The sequence below is a fragment of the Lutra lutra genome, chromosome 12, assembly GCF_902655055.1.
Source record: "Lutra lutra chromosome 12, mLutLut1.2, whole genome shotgun sequence".
NCBI lineage: Eukaryota > Metazoa > Chordata > Mammalia > Carnivora > Mustelidae > Lutra > Lutra lutra.
This window is the reverse complement of record NC_062289.1, coordinates 72,445,324-72,460,004: the sequence shown is the minus strand read 5'-3', so window position 1 is coordinate 72,460,004 and position 14,681 is coordinate 72,445,324. Positions and strand designations below refer to the sequence as shown.

The window sequence follows — 14,681 nt, the reverse complement described above, 5'->3', positions numbered from 1 at the left end:
ATAGTGTCCTCAAGGTTCACACATGTTGTAGCGTGTGTCAGAATTTCCTTCATTTTTATGACAAAATAATATTACATTGTCTATGTATGCTACATTTTGTTCATCCATTCATCCATTGATGGACATTTGGGTTGCTTCTATCTTTTGGCTATTATGAATTATACTGCTATTGACTTGGGTGTACAAATATCTGTTCGAGTTTCTGCTTTCAGTTCTTTTGGGTATATACCTAGAAGTGGAATTGCTGGATTATATGATTATTCTATCTTTAATTTTAAGAGGAACTTCCATACTATTTTCTTTCTTTCTTTCTTTCTTTCTTTCTTTCTTTCTTTCTTTCTTTCTTTCTTTCTTTTCCTTTCTTTTCTTTTCTTTTCTTTTCTTTTCTTTTTTTTAGGATTTGGGGAGGGACAAAGGGAGAGAGACAAGTAGACTCCTGGCTGATCACAGAGCCTGACAGACACAGGGCTCTATCCCAGGACCCTGAGATCATGACCTGAGCCAAAGTCAGATGCTCAAATGACTGAATTTACCCAGGCACCCCCATACTATTTTCCATAGAAAATGTATCATTCTACATTCCCATCAGCAATGCTTAAAGTTTCAGTTTCTCCATGTCATCCCTAATACTCTTCCATTTTTTTCTTTTTTCTTTTTTTTTAAAATATTTTATTTATTTATTTGAGAGAGACAGAAAGCATGAAGATAGGGGTGGAGGGTCAGAGGGAGAGGGAAAGCTGACTCCCTGCTGAGAAAGGAGCCCAATGCAAGGCTCTATCTCAGGACCTGTGATGGTGACCTGAGCTGAATGTAGACACTTAACTGACTGAGTCACCCAAGTACCCCATCAATACTTTTATTTTCTGTTTGGTTTTTAAAAAAATAATAACCATCCTAATGGGTATGAAATAATATGTGATTGTGGTTTTGATTTGCATTTCCCTAATAATTAGTGATGTTGAGAATCTTTTCATTTGCTTATCTGGCCATATGTGTATCTTCTTTGAAGAAATGCTTATTCAAAGTCCTTCACAGAGTTTTTTTGTTTGTTTTGTTTTTTTAATAAATGTTATCATTCTTTTTTTTATATTTTATTCGTTTCTTTGATAGAGATCACAAGTAGGCAGAGAGGCACACAGAGAGAGAGAGGAAAAGAAGCAGGCTCCCTGCTGAGCAGAGAGCCCGATGCGGGGCTCGATCCCAGGACCCTGAGATCATGACCTGAGCGGAAGGCAGAGGCTTTAACCCACTGAGCCACCCAGGCACCCCTTCACAGAGTTTTTAATCAGGTTGTTTTATTGTTGTTGAATTGTAGAAATTCTTTATATATTCTGGATTATTAATCACTCAACAGATATAATGACTTACAAATATTTTCTCTTATTTCATGGGTTGTCTGTCCACTCTCTTGGTAGTATTCTTGGATGTACAATTTTAAATTTGATAAAGTCCAGTTTATCTGTTTTTTCTTTTGTTGCCTCTGTTTTGATGTCATATCTAAGAAATTCTTGTCAAATCTAATGTCATGTGCTTCCCCCTGTGTTTTCTTCTGTGAGTTTTGTGGTTTTAGCTCGTATGTTTAGGTCTTCAATCCTTTTTTTTTTAAGCTTTTCTCTTTTATTTTCTTAGTTACTTACTTATTTATTTATGTATTTTAAGCAAACTTTACCCTCATGGGGTTTGAATTCAACAACCCTGAGATCAAGAGCTGCATGTTCTACTCATTGAGCCAGCCAGGTACCCCTCTTCAATTCATTTTGAGTAATTTTTGTATATGACATAAGGATCCAACTTCATTCTTTTACATGCAGGTATTCAGTTTTTTCAGCACCATTTACTTAAAGACTTTCTTTTCCTCATGAATGCTCTGGACACCCTTGCTGAAAACCATTTGGTCATATACGTAAAAGGGTATTTCTGGGCTCTCCATTCTATTTCTTGACCTATATGTCTGTCTTTACACCAGTACAACATGCTTTGATGGCTGTAACTTTGTAATAAGTTTTGAAATCTGAAGTATGAGTGTCCAAAGTCCTCCAAATTTGTTTTTCTTTTTCAAGATTATTTTGGCATTTTGGGAGCCTTTGAAATTCCATATGAATTTATGAATTTCTGCTCCAAAAAATGTCATTAGGATTTTCACAGTGATTGTACCCCATCTATAGATATTTTGGGGTAGTACTGATATCTTAACAATATTAAATCTTCAGTTTAGGAACATGGTATGTCTTTCTATGGTTTTATCATTTTATGTCTTGCTTGAGTAGGTCTTTCCAATACTGAAGTTATAAGCAACATTTTCTGTATTTTCTTCTAATAAGTTTATAATTTTGCTTTTTACATTTGCCTTCTTAAACTAGCTGGGATTTTTTTTGTGTGTGTGTGTGTGTGAGAATGTTTTCCCATTGTGTTGGTACTACGTGAATTTTCTGCCCTTTCCTGCTAATTCGAATGACACTTTTATCATAAGGTATAGCCCCATACATACATAGGTTTGTCTTCAGACTTGCTGTTCTATTTCACTGACCCATATGTGTATTCCCGTATTACTGCTGTAATGCGTTAATTGATCTAACTGTATTATGTTTTGCTGTCTGGAAGGGCAACTCCTTTCCCCTCATAGTTCTTTTATTTTTATTTTTTTAAAGGTTTTCCTATACTTTTTCTCTTCTAGGTGACTATTAGAATCAGCTTACTAAGTTCCAACAGACATACCATTGGAATTTTGAATGGGATTGCATTGACTTGATAAAATAATCTCGGGAAAATTGACATTTTTACATTTTGAAGAAAACTTATTTCTAATTTCTGTATTTCTATTGTCACCATGGACCCTGGAAAGTTTCCTGTTTACTTAGATTATATCCAGATTGCCACTGTAAAGCAGTTCTGTCCTATAGAACTTTCTGTGATGATGAAAATGTTTTATATCTGTGATGTCTAATATATGGTACTGAACATTGAAATGTGGCTAAGACAACTGAGGAACTGAATTTTAAATTTTATTTAATTTTGATTAATTTAAATTTAAATGGTCACATGTGGCTAATGACCTAATGGCTACTGTAATTGTGCGCTTTAGGATACATGAGTAACTGTGTAATTGAGCACTTCTGTAGATAGTAGAAGTAGGTAGCAAAAGAATTATTGATACCTACTGGGTGAAAGACACTGAGTAAAGCATTGCAGTGCAGAGTCTAAAAACCATAGTATTAATACAAATGAATTCCTGAAGAACTTAAACCCAGACCCATGTAAAGGACAAATTGTTTACAAACATTTACGCTGTCAGAAAAATACAATTATGAAAACACGATGGGATTTGCTCAAGAAAGAAAGGTCATATCTGATTAAAGGAGTAGGAAAGTCTTTATGGATGAAGTAACTTTTAGAGAGTGGGACACCTGGGTGGCTTTTTTTTTTCGGCTCAGGTCATGATCCCAGGGTCCTGGGATTGAGGCCTGCATGGGACTCCTTGCTCAGCAGGGAGTCTGCTTCTTCCTTGGCCTGTCACTCTCCCTGCTTGTGCATGCACTTGCACACACACTCTCTCTGACAAAAGAAAGAAGGAAGGAAAGAAAGAAAGACTTTTAGAGATTAACCTTGAAGGAATTATTCTAAGTTTAAAAGAGAAAAAGTCATAAAAGATTTCTGTTTTCTGAAGTGTAAGAAATAGTGAAGAGGAAAAAGAATGAGGTGTGTTTGGAGAATGTAACTATTAGTTTCGTAGGGCTGCTGTAACAAATTACCACAAACTTGGTGGCCTAAAACATTAGAAATCTATTCTTTCACTAGAGACCAGAAGTCCAAAATCAGTGTCATTGGGCTGACATACAGATGTGGGTAAATCCAAATTCCTTCTGGAGATTCTAGGGGACATTCTGTTCTTTGCCTCTTCCAGCTTCTTATGGCTGCTGGCTTTCATTGGCTTATGGCCATATTACTCCAGTCTCTGCTTAAGTGGTCACATTGTCATCTTTATCTATGTTCACGTTTCCCTCTGCTTCTCTCTTATAACTATACATGTGATTATATGTAGGGTCTACCTGGATAATCCACGATAACCTCTCCATCTCAAAATCATTAATCATACCCACAAAGATCTGCCCCCGCCCTTTACCATAAAAGGTAATGTTCATGGGTTCTAGGGATTAGGACATGGACATCTTCAGGCAGCTGATTTTTCAGCCTACTACAGCCATCCACTTTGGCTGGAGTAGAAGATGCCTGTGGCAGTAGGAATGGTAACAGCTGTCAGTCACTAAATGACTTGTATATGTCTGATGCTGTACCAGGTGCTGTATCTGTGCTATTCCATTTACTCATTACAAGAATTCTGTGTAGGCATTAGATGAGAGAAGAATCTAAGGTGACTATGTTTTCCACCTTTCATGACTGGGAAATGGTGATTAATAGAAATTGAAAAGTCATGAGGAAAAATTGGTTACAAAGGGAAAAAAAAAGAACTCAGCTTTGGCTGTCTTTAGTTTGAGTCCTGCTAAGTTATGCCAAAAAGGGTCAACCCCAGAAGAAGCCTAAGAACCCTATATAGAGATCTCCTGCAATTTTCAACTTGTGTTTTCCCCTTTGAAATGAAGAAATAAATTATAAGGAACACTAAATTTGAAATCAGGAGACTTGGGTTTAAGACTTACACTTACTGTGTGAACTGAACAAGTCATTTCACTTCTCTGAACTTCAATTTCTACATCTGTCAAAGAGGAATAAAAACCCCTTCCTGCACTCACACAGTTATTTGTAGGGAATAAACAAGATCGTCTTTGTGATGCTCTTACTGCAGTATATGGTCTATTGTAAGCATTTAAATGCAAAAAAGCAAAATTATTAATATGTCAGATGTTTTAATTTTGAGGTTAGATATCTTAAAGCTATCCAGATTCTAAGCAACAGTTAACATTAGTTTTAAATGTCTATTTATTGGCTGCTTTTCTCATTGTTCAAACTTTCACCACTCAAGTACCACTTAAGCACCACCCAAGACCAAGTCCCTCCCTTTCTAAGTGGGTGACCTAAATTCTACTTTGTAGAAATAATTATGGCCATCAAATATGAATCATTCGACTTCCTATTCCCATATTTTAAAATGTACATATATCTATATCTACTTTTACTTCCTTCCAGGCCTCAAGTAATATCCCATCTTTTGTCCAAAGCGAATATATCTTTCTGTATGTGCTTGTGATGCAGTTTCCTCCATCCTGAGCTCAAGGTCACATAGTCAATGCCCTGGGTGGACATCTTCATTTCAATATCTCACTTCTAATTCAGAATCCTTCCCACGATGCTACCAACACTCACTCCCTCAGCTTCCTCTGTTTCTTATCTTGGTCAATGCCATTACCAGAAACTTGGAGAATTTTTGTCACTTTTTACTCCTTTATTTGCCATAGTGTTCATTCACTAAGTAATTCATTCAAACACTAACATAACTAAGTTATGTTAGTGTTTGGCTCAAGCATTTGTTCTCTCTCTCCTCAGTCCTCTGCCTTATTAGTCCTCTCTTCTCTAACTTCACTGCTTCTCTTTTTCTTGCTCAGATCAGTTCTCTCTGAAATAGCCTCATTGCTCCTTGTCTTATTCCTGTCCAGTCTACCCTTTACTCTGCGGCCATAGAATCTATCTAAAACAAATCTGCTTTTAGATCCTTTCCGTGGCATTCCACTACAGTACAAAGTCCAAACTTCATGCACTCAATCCTTTTGTCACTCATTCTCCCATCCAAGTACTAACCAGGCCCAGCTCTGCTTAGCTTCTGAGATTAGACGAGATTGATCACATTCCGGGTAGTACTGTAGAAAGTACCAAGTTCAGAGAACTATTCCCAGTTCTCTGGAGGTACTCTGCTTTGTAACCCTGTGCCTGTGCTCCTTTGGCCTAGAATGTTCTCCCTGCAACTTCAATTTCTAATGTCATTTGCCTGGTGAAGCTCTTCTCATCTCGCACTAATTAGTGTAAGCTTCACATCCCCTTTGAAGCCTTGCCAGGCTTCCCCAGGAAGAGCTAATAAGATCTTTTTGGAACCTCTGCTGTACCCTATACATGACTGTCATTTCATCTGTAACCAGTTTGTTTCCCCTTACCAGATCCACACACGGGAGTGTGTCTTGAGCACCTTTGTACTGTTCATGCACAGTATTATCTGGCACAGAGAAGGTACCCCAAAAATGTTGTTTAATAACTTAATTAATTCTAGAACTCTTAAAGTTATGTGATGCTTTAGAACATATGGAGAAAGGGAGAATTGATATAATAACTTTTGGAGATTAATGGAAATATATGGTTATGACTCAAAGAAGAATACATATTTATCTCCTAAGTAGAGATAGCCATGGTCCAGAACCCTGGTGACAAAAATCAGGAAATCAAGAAAGCAAATAAATGAACAAACCCTTCATAAATCCCACTAAAACATGAGGCACTTCCCAACATATAAAAGAGCTCATAGCTCTGCTGGAGTTGGAGGGAAGTGTTCTCTTTAAGAATTCACTTTCTTGGGGCACCTGGGTGGCTCAGTGGGTTAAAGCCTCTGCCTTCGGCTCAGGTCATGATCCCAGGGTCCTGGGATCGAGCTCCGCATCGGGCTCTCTGCTCAGCAGGGAGCCTGCTACCTCCTCTCTCTCTGCCTGCCTCTCTGCCTACTTGTGATCTCTGTCAAATAAATAAATAAATAAATAAATAAATAAATAAATAAATAAAAGAATTCACTTTCTTAGGGTGCCTGGGTGGCTCGGTGGGTTGGGCCTCTGCCTTCGGCTCAGGTCATGATCTCGGGGTCGGTCATGATCTCAGGGTCCTGGGATCAAGCCCTGCGTCAGGCTCTCTGCTCAGTGGGGATCCTGCTTCCCCCACTCTCTCTCTGCCTTTCTGCCTACTTGTGATCTGTCTGTCAAATAAATAAATAAAATTTTTTAAAAAAATTCACTTTCTTACTGCTCATTCATCTTAATGTTAACTTGAACTACATTTATGCTGATAGCATTTATTTTGTAATCCCTGTTGAATTATCTTTCATTGTACAAAAACAAAAAAGGATAAATGTTTAGGGAGAAGAATCAAAACTAACCTGAGTGCTATAACTTACTTATAGGGACACACACCCTCTCTGAACCATAACAGTTCTTTCTTAATCTGGGAACATCCAAATCCAAAGATTCCATGCTTAACACTTGATTATAAATCTATACTGGTAAGGACTGGTTTTCTAAAGGGAAAACATTTTGTCAGATCTGACCTGACAAATAATTTTGAAGTAAGCAAAATTCACTGCATGCTCATCTCACCCCAAGCACATAAAGTACTCACAGTATTTCCTGCTTGCCTGGGGCTCCCTCCTCCCCCCCTTGGCTCCCTACACAGATCTATCTCCTAATGCCAAGTAAGTACTGTATCCTTCCTATATTGAAACTTATCTATCTGCTTTCCAAAGCCTGCGAGGCCCAGGTTTTAGCAGGCTGCCACTTGGAGACCATTTGATGAGTTAATTTACACTAACATCATATTGAGTAATAATTCCAGGGGAATTTATATTTTTAACAGGAGTGTATTAGAGGGGGTGCCTGGATAGCTCAGTTGGTTAAGTGTCTGCCTTTGGCTGAGGTCATGATCTCAGCGTCCTAGGAGCCTAGGAGTGGGGAGCCTGCTTGTATCCTCTCCCTCTGACCCTCCTTCCTGCTTGTGCTCTGTCTCTCTGTCTCTCACTCTCTCTCACTCACTCAAATAAAGAAATGAAATCTTGGGACGCCTGGGTGGCTCAGTTGGTTAAGCAGCTGCCTTCGGCTCAGGTCATGATCCCAGCGTCCTGGGATCGAGTCCCACATCGGGCTCCTTGCTTGGCGGGGAGCCTGCTTCTCCCTCTGCCTCTGCCTGCCATTCTGTCTGCCTGTGCTCGCTCGCTCTCCTCTCTCTCTGACAAATAAATAAAATCTTAAAAAAAAAAAAAGAAATGAAATCTTTTTTTAAAATTTAGAAAAAATTTTTAAAAAAGAGTGTATTGGATAAATAACACTTAACCCTAAGAGCCAATCTAATAAAGGGACATTTCTCGCTGTCCCATATATCTTCCATGTCTTTTCATGATTTAGTGTCTTTAAACATGCTGAACCTTCTGCCTAGAATGAACTTTCTTACCCCACCCCTTCACCATCTCCAGTCTAGTAAACTCCTACTCATTATTTAAGACCCAGCTCAGTGTCCCTCTTTGCTAAGAAGGCTTTTCTAAATTTCCCAGGCTGAGTTGGTTACTCCCTGTTGACTTTTTTTTTAAAGAGGGTAGGAGTAAAGGAAGAAGGAGAGCGAGAGTATCTTAAGCAAGCTACATGCCCAGCAACCAACCTGACACGAAGCTTGATCTCACAGTCCTGAGATCATGACATGAGCCGAAATCAAGAGTCCTATCCTTAACCAAATGAGCCACCTAGCCGCCCCACTCCGTCTTGACCTTTATAAAATTTTACATACTTGCTCTTAATTTCTTTTACTTCATATGTACTCTTCAGCTGACTTCAAGGTGACTTCTGCCCCTACAAATTCAATGCACTTTGTAACTTTCATGTGGCTAAATCAAGTGGATATATATCTGTCCTCCTCTTTCTTGACCTCTCAGCAACTGACACTACTGACCACCATCATTATTTCTCTTATTTTCTCCACTCCTTCTTAGAACTCTCCTCCCTTGGCTTTCTTTGCATGATAGACAGCTCGTCTTCTTTTATCTCTCTCAATCTCCTTAGTTGGCTTATGTTCCACATAATCTCTAAATGTTAGAGTTCCTTAAGGCTATGTCTTGGCCCCTTTCCCTTCTCACGCTCTGATCTCTCAATATGCAAACTCTTCCACGCCCCTGGTATTAATTAGCCTCCATATGCTGATGGCTCTCAAATTTACATTCTCATCACAGACCTCTCTCCTGGGCTCCAGACTTCCATATACAGCTGCCTATTTAATATGTCCACTTGGGATTACACATGTGGTCCAGAGTTTTGAACTCTGCAAGTTCAAAACTCCCATTTTTCTCTACCTGAGAGAACAGTACCTTCATCCATGAATTTAGCTAACCCAGAAGATGGGAGTCACAATTGGCTTACCTACCTGTTCTTTACTGTCATATCCATTTGGCTATCCTTCTGACTCTACCTTCTAAATATTTCTCTCACTGTTGACTTCTCTTTATCTGTACTGTCACCCAAGTTATCACCTGACTGCTACAGTAGTATGACTCATCACCCTGCGGCCACTTACTTGATGCCTCCTGTACCTTTCTACACTGCAGATTACTCTTTGAAGATTCACTCATCCATTTATTCATTGAGAAATATTTATTGAGTCCCTACTATGTGCAAGTCATGACCAAGACAGGCATGTCCTTGATCTCCTGGAACTTTATTAAGAACTTAAGATTGGGGGACCTAACTTAACTGGAATGAAGGTAGAGAACATTTCTTTGAGGAAATAATTTTTCATCTGAGATCTGAAGAATGAATACAAATTTACTAGGCAAAGGAGGTTGAGGGGAAAGAGCATTTTAGGTAGAAGGAGCATCGTATGCAAAGGTCTAGAATTGGGAAGAAGTCAGCTATGAGAAAACTGAGAGGACAGAGAGTGACAGATCAAGTGAGGAGGTGAGGGTGGTACTGCTGGGCAGAGCTAGGCCCTGGGGTGTAGTGATTCTAACTGAGAGGCATTCATGGGCCTGGAAGCCTCCTCAAGTAGCTTGCAATAGTGGATGAGTATGTGAGTTGCAGGTGTGAGCATTCTGAGAAGAAAGGTCATAGCCTTCATCAGGGTCTTATAGCCAACCTGTGACACCTCTCCCTCCCTAGAAATATAAAAAAAAATCACTGATGGTGTATAGGAAAACCAAGGTATTGACTTTGGACCTTGTCCTAAAAACAGTGAGATGCCATTGGAAATTATTAAGCAGAAAGTAGCACAGCTAGATTGTAAAATCCACAAGGCAGGGTTTTTTATCTCCTTTGTTCACTGATGTGTCCCGAGCACCTACAGTAGTACCATGCACAGAGCTAGCACTCAAGAAATAATTGCTGGATGAATGAATGTTTATTGTGGCTACTGAACAGCTATCTGTTATATCATATTGTATTATACTCATGTGCTTAATGCCCCTGCCTTATAATACTTGATCCTTGAAAACTACTGGGTCTTATTCATCTTTTTATCACTAGAGATATGGTCCTAGTACCTAGCACAGTACCTGACTTAAATTCAGCTTCAAAATGCATTCATTCATTCAGCCAGTAATTTAAGAGCATCTACCAGATGTCAGGAACTGGGAATACAACAATAACTAAGATACTGTCACTAACCCAGAGGAGTTTATCCTCTGGATGAGAAGACTGGCAAGTAGGCCTAATAATACTATGTAGTAATTGCCACAAATGGGTAAGAACAAAACATAGCCCTAGAGGTGTCACAGAAGGCCAGTGGGCAGAATAAAGTCCAGGGCTGACCCTAGGCATGGTGAGGAAGAGAAAAGGAGAGCACAGGAGTGGGCATTAAAGGCAAAGTCCAAAGGGAAGTGTGAAGAGCCATTTGGAGAACTGCGAGTGGCTCAGTGAGTCTGGGGCAAGATGAAGCAGCAAAGGGGGGTGAGGGCCATACAGAGTCTGATTTTATCCCAAGGACAATGGAAAATCCTTAGTGGATGGGTGATAAATCAGAAAAATGACATGGTCAGATTTAATAGAAGCCCACTTAGATTCCAGAGTAGAGAATGGATTGGAGAAGCAGTAGTAGTGGGAGTTCAAGACTTAGTACTTGGGATAGATGATATTGGCCTGGGCTAAATTAGAAACAGTGGCAATAGAGAAAAATGGATGGATTTGACAGCTATTAAGGAGGTGGGATCAACAGGAATTAGTGATTAGGTACATGTTAGGGTGAGAACGATGGAGTAGCCATGGATGAGTCCCAGGCTTTTAACGTGGACTCCCCCAGGGGACTCACCAAGAGTGAGAACAAAGATTGGGAGCTGGCATTGAGAAGCAGATGACAAATTCTAATTTGGACAAATTGCATTTGAGTTTTCTTAACATCCATGTGGAAACTTTTAGTAGGCAATTGATTACACACATGGATCTGGAGTTCAAAAGGAAGGTCTAGGCTGAATATATAGAAGTGTAAGTCTTTGTTATAAATGGTAACTGATTCCCAGGAGCCATACATGAATGTGGAGAAGGAGAAAAGATGGTCAAAGACAGAACTCTGGGAGAACATTCTGGTAACAAACATGTGTTTTTTTAGTAAATGAATAAAGGAATACACGATGAATGGAATAATTTAGACGAAGGGACCCCTTTTTGTGCTTTCAAATACTGCTACCAAGTCAGCTAGGTAACTTGTCTGTGCTTAAGGCAAAACCTGCTCTCTGGCTTCTCAAAAGAATATGTTACCGAACAAAAAATGGGAAGTAGGGAAATACCATATAGCAGAAAACATATCTTCAGGGTTTTTTTCAGACCTACATATAGATACTTCTGAGGTTCTATTGGTAAATGGATCATAGTAGCCTCTTGTTAGCCCATATACAAGGAACACTTTAAAGGCTGTTTAAAATATAATATGACATGCAGTAGAAATCATTTGATGATCCCCCATTGTTGCTCAAATCACCAAGATAATCTGTCTAGACTGCCTGATCACTGGCCCTTTGATTGCCTGGTTGGCTTTGGCATCAAATATGCAAACTCAGCCAGTTGGAATACACCCAAAAAATGTTTGTATGGGTAAATATTTTTGTTTATATAGTTCATATGGATTATTCGTCTTTGTTAGAAAGTGGCCTCTGACTGATCACATACTTGCTTTTGAACCCACTAGTTTCCCATAAACCGTTGAGAGTTCCCAGTCCTCACTGGTTGCCTTGAAATTGGATACATTATTAAAGATGTTTTGATTAACTCACTGCAATAAATTTACAGTTCTGAAACTTGTAATAAAACTCTGGTTTACTTTTGAGTAAAGAAGAAAAAGAAAACAAAACTATTAAACCATCAGAACAACTTGTCACTCTAGGATCTGTACATCCATCTTTCTTCCTTTCTTCTCCGTATACCCAAACTTAATTGAAGTTTGGGAAATTTTGTTTGAGTGGAAAGTATGCCCAAGCAACATTTCTAGAAAAACTGAATTTTACCAAGTGCTCTTTCTTACAGCCACACTGTAACAAATTCATCTCCTAGATAAAGAAATCGGGTTTTGTGCTTTGGGTTTTATGGTGCTATTTCTTTTCCTTTACAGCAGGCCATTTCAAATTTTTACATATCTAAGCAAACCAGTTATTTGATGAGCAGCTCTATTTATTTTCTCAGAGTTTTATTGTTCTATATAATCGGTATGTTAGTTTAAGCCAAAGAGAATTTGTGGCTTTTGAGATCAGAAATTCAAATGCTTTCTAAAACTAAAAAACTAAAACTAAACTTATATTAGCCATTCGTAGACCCAGTCTGTGGTTCTAAATGGTACTTAAGTGTTTTATTGACATTCCTGCTATTTTGTAGTAGTAACATATCAATAGTAACAATAGCCTGTATCTGTAACAGAAAAAAGGATAATGTTGGAAACTCTACTAGATATTCTAATGTGTCTTGCTTAAAAATATATGTTTTATTCCATTTTCCCACCAAAGAAAGAACAGAGGACATTGAAAAACCTTTCCTCCCATCTAGTGGCTGGAAAATAGAAAAACTCTGTGTTTCTTGGAATTCTAGGCATTAGGGATTGTCTGACAGATTCTAATACAACCATTTGTTTACTTAGTTAAGCAAAAATAAGCTTTAAAGTCTTTACCAAAGCTGAACCCAACGGGAAAATACATATTCATGATGATTTGCTGATTAACTTCATCAATAATGTATACTTCTCTTCCAGCAGAAAGAACGGCCATGGTCCTTCCTAATTCATTAATCTGAACTCATGATTAAAAAGGCTGTATATTTCTGCTTACTGAAATTGGGACTGCAGTTATATTTGCTTCTAAAGCAATCAGTGCCCTAGATCTGTCCTGACCCTAATTGCTTCTTGTTGGCCCCACACCTTGACAACTCTTCCCTTAAGAGTTGGATGTGGTGAATTCACCGAAGAGAGCCAAGAAACTGTCCCTGAAACTGGCTGCCTCCAGGACCTCAACTCCTGAAACTTGGAATGCCAGACTCTGATACTGGCAGCAGGGCCAAACCAACCCACAGGAAAGCAGGTTTAGATCCGTTATGCAGCTAGAAGGATTAATGCTTGGTCTACCTGTCTTGTATATGCCTTATGCAGACGTCAAAACCTCTGCTGAAATGTGCCTCTCTGGTGATTCTCACAGATTCAAAGAATGAATTTTGCGTACAGTCAGCAAAGTTCTGAGATCTCCAGGAAGAAGAGGAAGGTCAGCGAACCAGTGAAAGTCTTCATCCCTGACAGAAAATGAAAGTTGGATGTCTTCACTGCATTTACTCTAAAATGATTTTATTTTGCAACAAACATGCATGAAGTGTCTTAAGTAGGAAAGTAAGTTCCTATCACCAAAACCTTTTACTGAATTTGTTGCTCAACTTTTTTAGTCAGTTTTCAGTTTACTAAGTGCTCAATTACTGGGTAGGACATGGGTTCACTTTGCCAAAAGGAAACAAGGTCGCCAGGGCTGCCTTGGGATAGCAGTACTTCAAGGCTGAGTTAGAGACGAGACACCCTTTATATCTGTAAAAGAACCACAGCAGCTATTTCGAAAAGAAATAAGCTGTTGTTCTCAAAAGGAAGGAGGGTTTTCCTTGCATAACTAAACTCCCCAGGTATTTAGTCTACTGTGAAATGTTGCAACTTGTTGTAACCTGTGTACTGGAATCCCTCTATCGCTTTATTAGAATTCCCACAGAATTGCATAGGTTGTATGTGGTGGTGCTTATGCAGGTGTGATTTTTCTGTTAACTCCAATTACGAGATTGATCAACGAAGTGTTGGACCAAAATGTCCTCTCCCTGTAAAGTTCCTTGAATCTGGCCCTCCACCCCGCTCTGTTGGCCACCTGAGAAAGGCCTTCTGAAGTCTCATGTTGAATGCTTTCTGACAAACACTTCACTTTATCAGTCTATAACCTGCGGGTGATGTTATTAGTTCCCTCCTTATTTTGGGACATTTGATAAACTCAATGATTAGTATTAGACACATAATATAGGACTTAAAAGTGTTTTTATTATTTAATAACAAAGAATTTAAAAATTTAATTTAAATGGACAGGACCAATAGGTTAAATGTTGAATGTATGTGCTTTCCAGTTAAATAAAACCAAAACACAAAGTGTTTGTTTGTTTGTTTGTTTTTAAACTCATCTTTTTTTTTTTTTTTCTTCACTTAGTTTGGTGTTTTTTCAAATGGAGTAAGGACATCTGCACCTGGAGTGCTCATTAAAATATGGATTATTGGGCCTATTTCATTTCTCTGAAATCAGAATCTCAGGGGGTGGGGTCCTGTGGAGAACTCCCAGGATTCTAATGCACATGAAAGAATCCTGGACCTCTGACCCAGACTAAGAGGAGAATCTCTGGGGCCAGACATGTACTTTAGCCAGCAGAAGGCTGCGGGTTATCATAACAGAGAGGAAAGTATGAGAAAGCCTGCCTGTCCAGCACTACCCTTTGCCAGACTGATCTAGGGCCTGCCAG

The 14,681-nt window shown here is 38.9% G+C and overlaps 1 protein-coding gene across 3 annotated transcripts in view; it reads left to right on the top strand.

Moving 5' to 3' along the window:
• Nucleotides 1–14,332, top strand: part of HORMAD2 (HORMA domain containing 2) — an 87,141-nt gene extending 72,809 nt beyond the window's left edge. For all 3 annotated transcript variants that reach the window (XM_047698376.1, XM_047698375.1, XM_047698374.1), the window contains one exon: nt 13,346–14,332. In XM_047698376.1, the coding sequence (XP_047554332.1) occupies nt 13,346–13,450 (105 nt within the window). In that variant the 3' untranslated portion in view covers nt 13,451–14,332. The remainder of the gene's footprint in view (nt 1–13,345) is intronic.
• The last annotated feature ends 349 nt before the right edge of the window (nt 14,333–14,681 follow it).